Source organism: Nicotiana tomentosiformis, chromosome 12 (genome assembly GCF_000390325.3).
Source record: "Nicotiana tomentosiformis chromosome 12, ASM39032v3, whole genome shotgun sequence".
Classification (NCBI taxonomy): Eukaryota; Viridiplantae; Streptophyta; class Magnoliopsida; order Solanales; family Solanaceae; genus Nicotiana; species Nicotiana tomentosiformis.
The window spans coordinates 134,822,877-134,839,451 of record NC_090823.1 but is presented as its reverse complement, the minus strand read 5'-3'; the positions used below and the strand labels follow the sequence as shown (position 1 = coordinate 134,839,451).

Sequence of the window (16,575 nt, the reverse complement as noted above, 5' to 3'; positions counted from 1 at the left end):
TTTGTGTTTGAGTATATTTAGACTCTAATTTATATGTATAGACTACAGTATAGACTCAATATCATCCTTATTTGCATTACCCATATTCCTAGATGAACATACGTTGGTAAAAAAAGTGAAATCATTATCCAAAGCATGGCTAAGGTCTTCGAAAATGTTACAGCTTGTTTAGATGGTTATTACCTACTTATTGTATCGTATTGTCACTTTAAATACGATATTTGTTTTGATTGTTACTTAAACTTTATTGTATCGTATCGTTAAATTCATCGTTACGTAACAACGAAATGTATAACTTTATGTAACGACCTATTTGGTGTGGTCGCATCATTACCTTGTCTTTTTCACTCAATCTCACCCTTCATTATTATTAAATAATTTTATGTTATCATTTATCCTACCTTTTTATTACCGTGTCATAATATTTTTTATTTTATAATATTGCAAGTTTATTCTTCATATTGCTGGTGTGTGATATCATAAAACGACGGCAGACGACATAATCAATCCAAACATTGTATTCATCAAACGAAACAGTACAATACAATATGATACATTATGAAACGATACGTAACAGCCATCCAAACAAGTTGTTAGTATAATCAGCTTCCAAATATTCTTTTTTTAACTTTAACTTCAATTATTTTTTTCTCAAATTATGTGAAGTTTGATCAATATTTTAAAATATATTTTAAAATCATATTGACATGAGAAAAATCACAACTTAAAATATTTTTTATATAGTTTTTTAATATATAAATTTTAAATTTAAAAATATTAAAGTGAACTAATCAAATTTAACTTTAAAATTTAGTGGAATTGATTCTTGATAAATAAAATATGTTATCAAACAGAGAAATTATTAATAATGTATACTACTTCCGTTCCAATTGATGTGAACCTATTTGCTTTTTGGTTCATTCCAAAAAGAATGACCACTTTCTAAATTTAGAAATAATTTTGCTTAAACTTATAATTTTATCCTTAATAAAAAGTTTTTATAACCAAACAAATATTCTGGAATCCTTTTTAAATTATTTAGGATCATAAATTTAAAATTTTTTTATTTTTTCTTAAATTTCGTGTCCAGTCGAACAAATTCACGTAAACGAGAATATAATTTAGATCTTTTCAAAGTACGTGAATATGAACTATATATGGCCGACATTTTACCGACTTTATCTCTAACCCCCTTTATAATACTCTATCTTTTTCCCCCCCTCTCTCTAAAAATCCTCATCCAAACAACTCCCAATACCCCCCTCTTTTGCATCCCTCTTTCTCTCTCTAGAAAATTCTTCAGAGCTAAAATCAATCATGGCACAAAAGAGAGAGAAAGAGGAGGCCGAGCTGAAGGTTCCAGAATCCATCCCTTTGTGTTCCCCAACTCTACCAATTTCTGCTCCGCCGCCGCACCTCTCAGCCACCGATACGAAAAGGTCACCTGAGATCTCAGATCTGAAACTTTCTGCTAGCTCGCTTGAGAGAATAGATCTGAAACTTTCCACTAGCTCGCTGGAAAGAATAGATATGAAACTCTCCGGAACCAACGAATCGAGATCTAGCTCCGATAGCTCGCCGGAGAGCATAGATCCAAAACTTTCCAGCTCTGATAGCTCGTCGGAGAGCTTAGATCTGAAAATTTCCGACACGGACGAATCGAGATCTACCTCAGCTACATCGCCGGAAAGTACGGATCTGGTCGGTCGAAAGGCGGCGACGAAGAGGCCGAGGGAAGCTAACAGGTGCTGTGGAATAGGTTGCCGGAGGAAAGTCGGATTGATGCCGTTCCGGTGCCGGTGCGGCGAAGTGTTCTGCTCGGAGCATAGGTATTCCGATCGGCATGATTGTAGTTATGATTACAAGGCAGCTGGTCGTGAAGCGATTGCTAGGGAAAATCCAGTTGTGAAAGCTGCTAAAATTCTCAAAGTTTAAAAATGGAAAATTTGAAGATTTTTCCCGAAGCTCTTGAAGCAGTCAAGATGGGGGTGGTGAGGGGGGGAGGGATGAATGGTGAGGGTTGTTGTGTTGTAAATTTGACAAAAAGGATGAGGGTATTGTTGTCATTTAAGTTATTAAAATAAGTTAGTGGAGAACTTTTCTTTTTTCCTTTTTTAAGTTTTATATCTATTTGCTTTAATTTTGTGCTGTGTTGTACTCCTGCCATTCTGACAGGAAAATTATTTATCCTTACTGCTAAAGTCATTTGTCCTTACTGTTAACACTAGTACTTAACCAAGTAATTTAGAGGGGTCCTTCGGTAGAATGTAATAATGTGAATATGGTATATTAGTAAAGCTGATATTAGTTATATTGACATTAGTTATGTTGATATATTTTATATTTTTTATTTAATGTTTGATTTGATATAGTACAATTTTTAAGAGAATTGTTTGTTACAAACCAAACCTTTTTCATATAATTATTTGATTTCTCTAGCTATATTGTAGTATAAAAATGAATATTTATTATTAAAAAAATGTTAAGTATTTATTTATTTATTAGGGATATAATTTTATTTTTAATTTTTTTGGATTATTACAAACATGTATTAATATAATAGTATATTTTAATCAAGCATAAATTTGAAGGATAATTTTATTTTAACTAAGTTAATGCATGCATTAAAACTCATTGCATTGTTAATATCATGATTTCTTGTGTATTAGTTATGCATAGGATAATATCAAATAGAGTGTATAACTAATACATATGTTCAAAAAGTGTATCAAATAAAATATTATTAATATCTAGCATGTATTATTTTATCTAATGTATTCTACTAAACCACCTCTAATTGTAATGTAATTGTTACGAATTTAAGAGTGAATTACGTGATTAGTTTGTATATTATTAATAAAAACAACTATTGTTTCTTAATCACAAGATAATTGGATTGTTACGAATTTAAGAGTGAATTACGTGATTAGTTTGTATATTATTTATAAAAACAACTATTGTTTCTTAATCACAAGATAATTGGGTTTTCACGTGTGTATGCTTATCCATTTAATTCTACTTGGACCTGTCTGTATTTTAATATACTAGTTTTAGGATACGCGTATTGCTCGTGTTATCTATCTCAATGAATATAAAATTTTAGAAAGTTACATAAATATTATATTTGAATTTGGATTTGAGTTATAAAATTAAAATTAACAAAAGCTTAAGTTTCTACAAGTTGTTGATCCTAATTAGCTAACCTCAACAAATGAAGAAACTCTCAAGACCAAAACGCAATTTTTCTATTTTTATGATCAAGAAGATATATCATATGAATTGTTTCCAACATATTAAAAAAGGCTAAATTACTAGTAGCTAATGTAGGCTAATTAACTATCAGCTATCAATGTATACAACTGCTATAGCTACTTATAAAATATGTTTTTTGTCTCGAGGGAAATTCACTTCCGAATTCTCTTTCAACATTTACTTTAAATAATTTTCTTTTCTCAAATCAAGTCTTGTTCCACGTGTCAAATAATAAAAACCATAATTTCACAGAGTTAATATTTCCGCTTCATTAGTTGTACTCGTGGGTATACACACTCCCCAGCGACAAAACTTTCTATAAATAATCAGTAAGAATTTCATAATGGAAAGCACTACACAGTTGTAGGGCAGCAGCAATTTTCCATTAATCTCTCTCTCTCTTCTGTAGGCGGTGGTCTCTTTCCAACCTCTTCACCAACAAAAAAAGGTCAGCTTCTGATCTCTGATTATTACCTCAAAATCTGTTACACCCTTTTGATTTCTCATATTATTAGTACTAAATCTAAAAGAATGAAATGCAACTAGATAAAATAAAACATTGAATTTATAGCGACTAGTGTTGATCCGAATTATTCATGGGATTGGGGTGTAGTTTATTGATTGATTTTGTTGTAATTGTGATTTGTTGGTCGGCCAAGCGATATTGATTTGTGGAAGCATGATTTAGGTCAAGTAGCTGCTTGAGCTGGTGTAATGAAATTCTTTAATTAAGTTGGTAATGGACTAATGGGTTTGTGTTTTTGTCGAGTATTTTGATATGGGTGTGAGAATTTTTGAACACTCTTTTGAGTTTCGGTTCAGAATTTTAAAATTGGATTTGTGGTCTTTCTCCATTTTAGCTCAAAAAACCTGTTTACACCCTTTTTTATTTATCATCATTAGTACTAAGCATTAAATGTGACATAAATAAAATAAAACGAAGAATTTATAAAGATGATTGGTTGATTGATTGATGGATTTGTTGTAATTTTGATTTGTTGCTCGGCCATTGAATTTGATTTGTACAATCCATGATTTTAGATCAAGTAGCTGCGTGAGCTGGTGTAATGAAATTCTTTTAAATAAATTGACCTGTGTTGTGTTGTCGTTGAGTGGTCTGATGTGGGTGTGAGAATTACTGAAGACCCTTTTGAGTTTCTGTTCAAGAATTTGATAGTTGATTTGTGTTCTTGATCGCTATTAAATTTTGGTATCAAATGATTGAATTTGTTTATTAGTTTTTGAGAAGGTACTTGAATTTGCTTATTATTTGTCTTAGTGTCTCGCTCCTTTGTTAAATCGAGCAGCATTTCATGATTTCTGTAAGCATCATTTAGATTAAGTAGCTGCGCTAGCTAGTGTAGTGAAATTCTATAAAAGAGAAATGGCTTGGATTTGCGTTTCTTTGATTGTCTTGTTATGGGTGTGAGATTTTTTACGACACTTTTTGGTTTGTCGGTTAAGTTTGATCTTTGATTTGTTTTCTTGCTCTCCTACTAGCACTCTCCCCTAAGAACCCTATGTGCGAGTTACCCCGCATACGGCTCAAGTGGCAAAGTCCCTTCCGGTTGCGCTTGGTAAGCGCTTCTATGTAGCCAAGCTTACTACTAGCCGATGAATGTTGATGTCAAATGATTAAGTTCTCTTATAGGCTACATTTTCCCCAAAAAAAAAAAATTGCTTATAGGATGTGAATATAACTATAAATGTTTCTTTGGATTTTGTCTTTGCCACTGGCAATGAGATTTTTTTTTAAATGAAATTTCCCGGGGAAAGTTGTATTCATTAGAGAAGGAACAAGAGGGGGACTTGACCTTACCTCTTATGATACAACACAGGGACAATATCATTGTCCGGCAAATAAGGGATGGCCAAAAAATAAATTATTACATCCATCCTTAATAATGAGATTGATTTGTGGAATCAAATCATTCATTCCATAACCTTATAGTTCTTATGTTTAAATCAAATAGTTGCTTGAGTTGGTGTAAGGAAGTATTTTGAAAAATTGGCCTGCAGTTGAGTGTCTTAATATGGGGTATAAATATTTTTGAAAACCTTTTTTGGTATCTCTCTCTCTCTCTCTCTCTCTCTCTCTCTCTCTCTCTCTCTCTCTCTCTCTCTCTCTCTCTCTCTCTCTCTCTCTCTCTCACACACACACACACACACACACACACACACAAAAACATTTATCTTTTCAATCACTGATTATCAAGTTGAATAAACCAAGTTGTTTATTATATACACTCAAATGTATACTTTTGTGATTGTATAAGACAGTAACTGTCATCTGTTGAGAAATATTTCTTGCTAGAAGCCTGAAAATGGGATCGACGAGTCTGACAGTCACCTGAAAACGAAGTTGAAATTCATTCACAGCATTATGTTGCTTTTAATGTTTCTAACATAGGATGTTATCACAATACTCTAGTGATTGTACAGATAAAAGGGCTTATGCACCTAATTCTTTGGTACTCCACAAACTCTCTAATGGTCGGAAGGGCACATTACCTTTTCAATGGGTATATTTTTGTGTTGTTCTTAAAAGACAAATAAGTGGATATTCATTCTTGTGTGAGTGAGAGTGGAAAAGAGAGGGGGAGGGAGGGTTTTTTAGAACATATCCAATGGACATACAAGTGTTGGAGAATATTATGCCAATAATATTGGGTTGAAAGTAAGTTACTTGACAGATACTTCATTCTAAGTTGATTTTGGTCGTGTCTGTAATTCAATATAATGCTGAGCTTGTGAAATGACAAATTCAAGTACTTTCCTTTTGGTAATTAATTCTGAGTATTTTTTATGCAAGCGTGTTGGTAAAATGGTGTTTCAAGCAAATTTTGAGCCAAAAAATACTTGGATTCCTTTGTGGCTAACTCATATCGTCAATTGACATAAGTTTGCATGATTTCCTTACTATTTCTATTCTTCAGGTTTGTAAAACCAAAAGTAACGAGATGGTCAGAGCATATTCACAAGAGCACACATATAAGCACCCATGGGAACGTGTGACCTCTGCATCCTGGCGCAAGTTTGCTGATCCTGAAAACAAGCGCACTCTATCACACATCCTCGAGGTTGACACATTGAACCACAAGCTTGATCCCAGTTCAGGGAAGCTTTATACGACACGTGCCATTACTATCCATGCACCAGGACCGTGGTTTGTTCGTAAAATCATTGGTCAGGACATCTGCCACTGTGTAGAATCAACTGTTGTCGATGCCCAATCTCGGTCAATGCAACTCTCCACTCGAAACATTAGTCTCGAGAAGTACATAGAAGTGGAGGAGAAAATCAGATATGATCCTCATCCAGATAATCCAAATTTGTGGACCGTCTGCAAGCAGGAAACGAGTATTAGGATTAAGCCGTTTTCAGCTCTGGCTTCAATGGCAGAGAAAATAGAGCAGAAGTGTGTGGACAAGTTTCAAGCAAACAGTGCTAAGGGAAGAGAAGTGATGGAACGAATGTGCAAGTACCTCGAAGCTGAATCCACCAGAGGCATTACAGCATGATTTAGTAATCCAAATTTACGTTAGGCTTCTTAAGCGCTAGTATTCAACCCCTCCTTTAAAGGTGAGAGGTGAGTTCTTAATGATTACTGTCGGCGGATGAATATCATAGCATGTAAAAGAGGACGCCGATCATGGATTGTTCCTTCTGAACTTTTTGTAAGCTGTAGTAGATGCAATAACAAAGTTATCATAGCATTCATTGTGAGAATGTTACCTAGATGTGCATTTTACTTTAAAATGCTGCAGTTTGAATGTGTAGACATTCTATGCTTCATCTTAAATGGTTTAACCAATGACCTTATATTTATATCTGTCTATCTGGTTCACTTCTGAAGTATCTAAAACAAATTGAAGAATTTATGTTCAAGAAGAGCTTGTATTTAAGTGCATTTTATCCAAATAGTACTGTCATTTTAGTTCTAACTGGTAACAACACAACTTCATTATAGTCGGGCAGCCTGGTGCATGAAGCATTCCGTATTCACGCAGGGTCCGAGAAAGGGCCGCGCCCAAGGGGTGATGTATGCAGCCTACCCTGATGCAAACATCAGCACCGTTGGGCTCTCCTTCAACTTCATTATAGTTGGTCACACGTAATTCGTTTTAGCAGCTGATTATCTTTCAAATTCCCAATTATCTGTTCATCTTCTAAGAGAATTACTGAAAAATGTTTGCACGAGAGATTGAACGTAGACTGCATCAAGATGATACACAAGGTACTGGAGCTAGTGAAGCCATATATGAGAATATGAGATCAAAAGCATGTTGTAACTGCCATAGCACAACTATGTCAGTGATATTGTACATGTCATGTGGATTAGCACATACCATTTAGACATAGACATGTAATATCTGAAGGAATAGCATTTGCAAATGGAACATAACGAACCCATTAACAATGATATCAAGACTTGAAACTGGAGTCAACAAACAAATTCAACATCATATTCAGTATAATCCCACAAGTGGAATATGGGGAGGGTAGTGTGTAATCAGACCTTACCCCTACCTTGTGCATATAGAGAGTCTGTTTCCAAGAGGCCCTCGGCTCGGGTCAACAAACAAATTCTTCCAACAATAATGAACAGGAATTCTTCAACCTGCAATTATTCTCTAAACTTCCTTGCCCCCCCCAGATTAACAAGATTTCATATGATATTTAGCCAATCAGAGGAAGCTCCTTCTGAACTAGATGCATCCACCAACTTCAACCACTATTTTCTTTCTAGATCTTGTCAAGTTTTTGTGACTTCACAACAGGATTGGCCTTTGCTATAGCATCCTGGGCAGCAAAGCGATAGTTGAACTGGTATTCATGTTTATCTAAGTAGCGGTGTGATACACAATAAAGGTTACCACAAGGGATTTTTACATTCCTATACATTATTTGAAACATTATTACCTTTCGTGCTCAAATTTCAATTTAATTACATGGTCATATACAATTTACCAATTATATACAAATAAGTTTTAAATGAGTATCCTTTTATATTAGGAATTGAATAAGGAATATCAGTTATTTCCTTATTCCTCTATACTTGTCCACTCTCTCTCTTCGTGTCTCTCTCTGCTTTTTCCAGTGTACCCATTGTCTAGCTTTCTTTCCAGTAGTGTGATCTTAATAAAAGAATATGATTTCTGGTAGTGGAACTTTCACACTTAATTGATTATTATAAAATTTAGAGTTCACAGAACAAAGGTTGCAACTCAAAAGTGCGGATTACAAACATGATATACAATATACTTACGAAATTGTAGTAAAGTTGTAGTAAAATTATAGGTAAATTGTATTATGTTGTAGTTATATATATATTTTTATTTGAATATTGTATGAAAGCTGAAAAATAGTTGTATTATGTATGAATCGTTGTATAAAATTTATATTTAAGTTATCAATACTATTTGTTTACATAAAGTTGTTGATATGTATCAAAATATATACAAATCAGATACAAAATATACAAAAGACATATTGTATAAAATTCGTATAATAATTGTATTTAAGTTATATGATATTGTAGTTGTCTTTAACTTGGTAGAAATAATGTATGAAAGTTGTAGATAAATTGTAGATTAGTTGTAAATAAGTGTATACTGTATAGTTAGTTGTAATTCAATATTACAAAATCAAATGCAATGTGACTAATTCAATATTACATTCCAAGTCACAATTGACTATAATTTCATTGAGGATAAAATTTGATTATGTAATTTGACCATGTGACTATAATTGTCAAAAATGTCTCTGTGCCAATCCTCAGTACTTGTACTGAGTATTGCCATTTGTCTAAGTAATAATGAGCCCTATTTTCAAGTTGGTTTCGTGATAGACCTGCAAGCTTTCGGTGCTTATGATGTAGTTTTGCTTTCCTCCGCGTTACGAAAAGTAATGCATGTTTAAGGAAATCAATTGTGTAAAGCTGATAGCATAATCAGATAAATATTATTCATTGAAAGACATCTGCTAAAGAAAATTTTGTGATGCTTAATTGTGTGAATATTATAGTTAAATGCCAAGAGGTGTTGTTATGTCAAATATCACCAATTTCTCAAATTATACATGGGGAGGCAACTGGATTTTATCATCATACAACTATTTTTTAACTTTCATACAACATTTAAATAAAAAAAAATATATATATAACTATAACAGAATACAATTTACCTACAATTTTACTACAACTTTACTACTATTTCGTAAGTATATTGTATTTCATATCTTCTTCTTCTTCTTCTTCTGAAATTTATTGTATTTCGAGTTTCATTCTGAAATTCAGCGAGAACCAAATCTAATCTTCACCAAACACCCTCAAAATTGAGATATAAACTCCAAACAATATTCTCAATTGTTTACAACAATATCCAATTCAAACAAATAATAATTTTTGAAAACTCAAATACGAATTCAAAGCTTTATGATAGATTAGTATTCGAACCTTCAATTCCTACGACCTGGAGGTTACTTCAATAGGTATATTGACAGAAGACAATTTTTAGGCTTACCTTATTGAGAGAGAAAAACGGTGAAAGAGAAAGATGAAGAAAGAAAGAAAATTTGATGAGAGATGCGGCAGTGAGAAAAGAGGAAAGGAGAGAAAAAAAAGGAAATGGATGTAACTAAATCCCTTAATTCAAGGCACTAATAACGGATTGTATATAATTTGTAAGTATTCTTTGTTTAGGGTGGATAATATATAAAACTAGGACAATTTTGGTAAATAAATTTTAAATATTGTATAGGAAGGAAAAAATCCCTTACCACAAGGGCATTTGAATCCAGTTAAGTCAACCTTTTTCTGACTAGAGTTGCACCGCTTATGTAACAGCCCAGTTCGCTAGTGATATTGTCCGATTTGAGTCTGGGCCCTCACCGGTTTAAAACGCGTCACTAAGGTCTAAGGCTTGTTAACTTGTATACCCAGCATCCCCCTTGTGTTTTGCCGATGTGGAACTCTGTAAGTCTGGGGTGTTACGGCTTAGGACCATTCTTAGCCTTTACTTCATCAGAGTCACCGGAGCTTGAAGATTGAGATGACGGCAAAGCTACACATTTTGCTTCCACAGAATAAGGTTGCACATTCACAGAGCTAACTACTAGTCCCTTCTCACGGGCACTTGATCCATTGACAAGGTTTTCTATTGATGATGCCGCAAGCTTACACTGTTCTTGTTTCAATATCATGTCCTTGTAACACTTGGAGTACATGTTCATGCTTGCAGAACTTCAGAAGAATCCACAGTTGTTAATGCACAAAATAGGGCCTTCTGTAGGAGGGTGGCATCCTGTTTCATTGTGATCCATATTGTCAATTTCTCCTGCAAAGAATTCATTTAGAGATACAAATCATTGATATATAGAAACCTCCAAGCACCCCCCCCCCCCCCCCAAAGAAATGGACAAAGTAAAGGGAAATAACAACAACAATCCCAGCGTAATCGGACAGGTGGAGTCTGGGGACGGTAGTGTGTACACATACCTTACCCTAACGAGGACAGGTAGAGAAGTTGTTTCGATAGACTCTCAGCTCAAGAAACAACGAAAAAGTAAAGGGAAATATCCCGACAAAGAAATAAACTTTTGACAATGAACTTGTACTAATGGTTAAGTGAGTTTTATTATTAAAAATATAAGGTTTTCATATGACATGACATATTAAATGTATGGTATTTATTTTCTAAGTCATAAGACAATAGTTGGGTGAATTTGTTGTTCGAAAAGAAACAAAAGTGACTTTGATAGAATATTTTGATAAATTGGGTGACCATCCGAGGAATTTACTCCAAAAACAAGCATGACTTTCACGGATATTAATAACTATAGTATGGCAAAGTAAGTTTTTTCATACTAGTCTATAGCAATTTCCTAAAGTTGCTAAAACCAGAATGCCGGTTAAAGTTAAAACAAAAATGGACATCACAATAAAAAATTCGCAATTATGCCAGGCAGAACAAATTTAATAATCACATATATAATATAACTTACTTTTATCACTGTAAAAACAAACTCAGTGTAATCCCACAAAGTGGGGTCTGAAATGGGTAGAATGTACGCAGACATTACCTCTACCTTGTGGAGATAGAAAGGTTGTTTCCGATAGATCCCCGACTCAAGGTACAAGTGGGGTCTGGGAGGGTAGTGTGTGCGCATACCTTACCCCTACCTTATGAAGGTAGAGAGGCTGTTTCCAAAGACCCTAGGCTCAACAGCAGTAAAAATGAAGCAATAAAGAAACACTAGCAACAACACGCTAATAAAACAATGGAAGCAAATAATACAACGAGTAAAAAAAGCTACACCCACCATGTCAAACAATACTCAAAAGATAAGATATCCAAATGAAGGTCGAAAACATACAAGTAAACAAAAGGTGTAGGATTGCGTAGAGGTGTTCATAACACACAGCGAAAGACAATAACAATCCTAGGTGGAACTTTTTGTGTTTAAAAATTATTTTGCATGTCAAAGATCGGATCTAAGACGTACCTGATGAAGAGAGTCTCGTTTTAAATTTCTTCGATAGTGCGAAAACTCTATGCGTATCCACACCGAGATTGATCATTGATATCAACTCTTTGATCAATGAAATCCCGCGAACAAATTGAATGAAAATATTGTGTTGAAATTTTTCTCAAAAATCTCAACTCAAAGGTAGAAGAACAAGAAATAATTTTCTTGTACTAGTATTTTCTATCTTGGCTTTGTGTTGCACTATTACTTTCTCAAAGTAATTTTCTTCTCAAGAATAACTCTCTTGGTTTTTACATGACTTTACAATATGTGTAAGATCTATATCACCCTAATTCTTAATTAGGACCCACACATATATATACACATAATTTTCATTGGAAAATACAAATCACATGCTTTATGGTAAATATTTAAAAAATATGTAACTCATTTATGGAATTCAATTCTAAATTGAATTCTACAACTTAGTCATACTTTCAAAATAAAAATATGTAACTCATTTATGGAATTTAATTCTAAATTGAATTCTATAACTTAGTCAATATTTTAAAATAAAAACATGTAACTCATTTATGGAATTCAATTCTAAATTGAATTCGTCAACAATTTAGTCAACATTTTAAAATAAAAACATGTAACTCATTTATGGAATTCAATTCTACAAATTAGTCAACAATTTAAAATAAAAACATGTAACTCATTTATGGAATTCAATTCTAAATTGAATTCTATAAATATTAATTATAATTATCAAGTGCATATATATCAACCAAGAGATGTAATTTAATTTTCTTATTTAAAATAGAAAATTTCAACTTGTCCACAATATATATTATATCCTCTGTGCTAGCAAAGAATATAATAATATTTCATTTTAACTAATAACTAAATTTATTTGACTAATTAAATTTTTTAATTTAATTATCAAATAATAAAGTAATTAATCTTTTAGCAAAGATCAGAACACTCGTTAGTGTGCGACCCCGTAGGTTCAATACTAAACCGGTAGTAAATTGATCACATCAATATACTAATCAAGGGCGGCGTCTAGCAACACTCCTTAACGACCGGATAACATGAAGTATACAATTTACTCTCAAGAACCTGTAGAAGAATAATGTATTAATTCCTTCTGTCTTTATTTCTCCGAGTCACCCTAGGATATGGTTCAACTGTCAAATCCTAATAGGCGACCGACTATGTGTTCATGTAAAAAATAATCGACCATTGAATGATCTAAGAAACTCTTTTCTTTTTTCATTCAATCTCCCTGGCCAAGGTCTTAATTTGGTCGGTTATAATTTATGATAACTCGGAGCTTAAACTCATTACCAAGAGTTGACATATTCTATCTTGATCAATCACTAATTCTACAAGTATTTAATCGCACCCAATATCCTTTCAACTATCGCCCTATGGCCATAGGTGTCTAGTATCAAAGCACAATAAATAACTTGTCAATTACTATGATGATATCAGGTCAAAGGAAACTCTTACATCACATTCTTCAAGAGAATATCCTATTGGCAGTTTATGGTAATTCTAACCATTAGGATTTATCCAATGAATCGGTTCAATGATCATATCTCTATATGCATCATCTATTTATGTTATTTAGTTAATGAGATCAACTAATCTTTATCCCATAAAGACGATCACATAAATATTGATATAACCGGATTACTAATGTCCAAATTAATAATCCTACGATCAAGAACAAAATTTAGATTAAATTATAAGAGACTTTACTCTCATTATCATGATCTCCATCATGATGACAAGCCTCAAAATTTAATCAAGGACCTTATTAAATTAATCAAGCAATTAACAATAACTATGATAAATGAATATCAAATGTCATATATTTTTATATCAAATAACAGTCACAAAAATATGTTCAAATCATCAAATATGAGATTGGATCTAGAGCATATCTAATATATCCCTAACAAAAGGGTGTTCCAAGAAACAATGAGGGTACTCATACAGCCTCTAATCAAGATCCTCAAAGACGCCAATTTTCACAAGCCAAAAAACTTCAAAGCCTACTGTATACAGTCGAAATAGATTTCGGCCTTCATACGATTGATCGAGGTCAAAACATAATGGATCGAAGTAAGACTTAGAGATGGGTTCCGAAGATGGTACAAACAAGCTTCGAGCCCGAGGGACCGATCAATGTCGAGCTCGATATCAATATCAAGCTCGAATCCAAATCGAACTATGATGCAAAGTAAAGTTATCGAGCTTATGATTCAGAGACTGACCAACACTGACCCCGAATCAATTCAAGGATCTGAGTCAGAATCGAGATCAAGTCAAGATCGAGAGCTCGAGTCAAGACCGAAAACTCGAATCAATATCGAGCTCATAGACAAGAGCCGTTGCAATCCCACTAGAGGAGAAAATCCTGGCAGGAATTATGAAAAAGCTGATTTATCATGGGTCTCACACTATGTATTTTTAATTATATCTAAAGTAAGATCCCTCTACTATAAATGGGATGGTTATTATTTCTGTAAAGACCAAGTTTTGCTTACATTATAATACAAGCACCATATTCTCTTATAAGAGTTGTTCTTTCAATGTGACGACCCAAAATATCATCTTTAAATTTAATAAGTAATTTTATATTCTAAGACCTCGAAAAGTACTAATTATCATTTCTCGACTTGTGTGCATAGTCCGTATAATTTTCTGAAAAGTTTTCATGTGAAAAATGGATTAAAATGTGAAATGGAGCTTTAAAACTCAATCGAGTTGACTTTGGTCAATATTTTGAGCAAACGAACTCGAATCAGTATTTTGACAATTCCGGTAGATCTGTAGCGTGATTTGGGACTTGGGCGTATGCCCGGAATCGAATTCCGAGGTCCCTAGCCCGAGATATGGAATTTTGATGAAAAATTAAAAGCTTGAAAGCTTAATGATTTTTTAAGAAATTACGAGATGTTAGATTTATTGACACTGGGTCTGTATTTTGGTTTCGGAGCCCGGTATAGGTCCACTATAATATTTATGACTTGTCTGCCGAATTTGGTGAGAATCAGAGTTGATTTGACGTGATTCGGACGTCCGGTTGTGAAAATATACGTTTTAAAGTTTTCTTAAAATATTCCTTTGATTTGGTGTCCGATTCGTAGTTCTAGGCATTATTTTGGCGATTTTATCGCGCAAGCAAGTTTGTATGATGTTTTAGGACTTGTGTGCATGTTTGGTCTGGATCCCCGAAGGCTCGGGTGAGTTTCAGATAGGCTACGGGATGATTTTGAACTTAAAAAATCTGGTTTTTGAGCTTATGTTGTCATCTGGTGCATTGTGCTTCACAATCGCGAAGCCATTCCTACGACCGCGAAGAGGAAATTATAAGTAGTGAGTTTTACCCTTTGCGAAGATAGGCACGCGATTGCGGAAGGTAAACTCCCAGTGCACTACGAATGCAGAGGACAAGCTGCGATCGCGTAGAAGGAAGGAAGGCGGAAGCTAGGCACGTCAATTGTGCTACACGATCGCACAAGTAAGTACGCGATCACGTAAGGCTGAGAAAAGGTACTCCGCGATAGCATGACCATTTACGCGATCGCGTAGAGTTAAAAGTCTGGGCAGCCAAAATGTGCTTCGCGATCGCGAAGAGTAAAACGAACCTGGGCAAAGTTGTTCTACGCGATCGCGAACGAATTTTCGCGATCGCGATGAATAAAAATCTGAAAAACATAACTTAAGTTCTGGAAATGGGGTTTCGACCCATTTTCAGCCATTTCCAATTTTTGAGCTCGGGTAAGGCGATTCTTGGGAGATTTTCACAGGAAAACATTGGGGCAAGTGTTCCTTATCCTATATTAATTATATTTCATGATTCCAGACTCGTTTCTATCATGAATCCGTGAATTTATGAAAGAAAAATCAGATTTTTTATAAAATCTTCCAAAAACGAAAATTTAAGATTTGAAGGTCCATTTGATATCGGAATTGGATAATTTTTATATGATTAAACTCGTAGCGGAATGGGTGTTCGGATTTCGCAAGTTTTTTCGGGATTTGAGACGTGGGTTCCACTGCCGAATATTTAAATAAATTTCGAATTTTTATCCGGAAAATTAATAAATTCATATGGAATTAATTCCTATGATTCGTATTGAGTATATCGAATTGTTTGTGAATAGATTTGAAGCTTTTGGAGACAAATTTAAAAGGAAAAGTCGTGGTCGAGTAATTGATTGGAATTTGCAAAGGGAGGTAAGTGTCGTGGTTAACTTTGACTTGAGGGAATAGAACCCTTAAATTATTTGTTATGTGAAATGCATGTGAACGACGTATAGGTGAGGTGACGAGTGTCTATACATCGTCAAGTTAATTGTTTGCCTACTTACTTGAAAAATCATAAATTATTTTAAATAATGAATTAATTATTATAATAATTGTTTCTCTCCTATTCTTTGTCAAATATTAATACTTGAATTCTTGCATTAATTGTTACATGCTATTTGAATTATGTGTCTTAATTGTTATTTGACATTTAGCATATTAAATATTAAACTGCCTATTTTCTCTATGATTTTCATAATAACTTGCTATTTGTCATTATTTATTTCATAATTAAATCATAATTATTGTATGCTTGTTGTATTATAATTTTATATTAATTGTTGCATTTATTTGGAAAATTTCTTCTATAAGAACTAGTAAATGAATATATTAGAGGGGCGGGTTGCACGCCGCAACAACATTGAATTAGTAAATGTATATATACATTAGAGGAGCAGGTTGCACGCCGCAACAGACTTATTAAAAGTCAATATTTGGGGGATCGGATTGCACGCCACAATAGACTTA

At 33.6% G+C, this 16,575-nt stretch overlaps 1 protein-coding gene and 2 long non-coding RNA genes across 3 annotated transcripts; 1 reads left to right on the top strand and 2 right to left on the bottom strand.

Moving 5' to 3' along the window:
• Positions 1–1,221: 1,221 nt before the first annotated feature.
• LOC138903465 (uncharacterized) lies at positions 1,222–2,307 on the bottom strand. Its single transcript, XR_011412556.1, has 2 exons — positions 1,548–2,307; positions 1,222–1,511 (listed from the first exon to the last, which is right to left on the bottom strand). It is a non-coding gene; the product is annotated as an uncharacterized lncRNA (long non-coding RNA).
• A 1,278-nt stretch (positions 2,308–3,585) lies between these two features.
• On the top strand, positions 3,586–7,080 carry LOC104110768 (uncharacterized). Its single transcript, XM_009620313.4, has 3 exons — positions 3,586–3,700; positions 4,753–4,829; positions 6,189–7,080. The coding sequence occupies exons 2-3, from the start codon at positions 4,773–4,775 to the stop codon at positions 6,771–6,773; spliced, it is 642 nt and encodes a 213-aa protein (XP_009618608.1). The 5' UTR covers positions 3,586–3,700; positions 4,753–4,772; the 3' UTR covers positions 6,774–7,080.
• LOC138903495 (uncharacterized) lies at positions 5,300–5,543 on the bottom strand. Its single transcript, XR_011412664.1, has 2 exons — positions 5,426–5,543; positions 5,300–5,342 (listed from the first exon to the last, which is right to left on the bottom strand). It is a non-coding gene; the product is annotated as an uncharacterized lncRNA (long non-coding RNA).
• Positions 7,081–16,575: the final 9,495 nt, after the last annotated feature.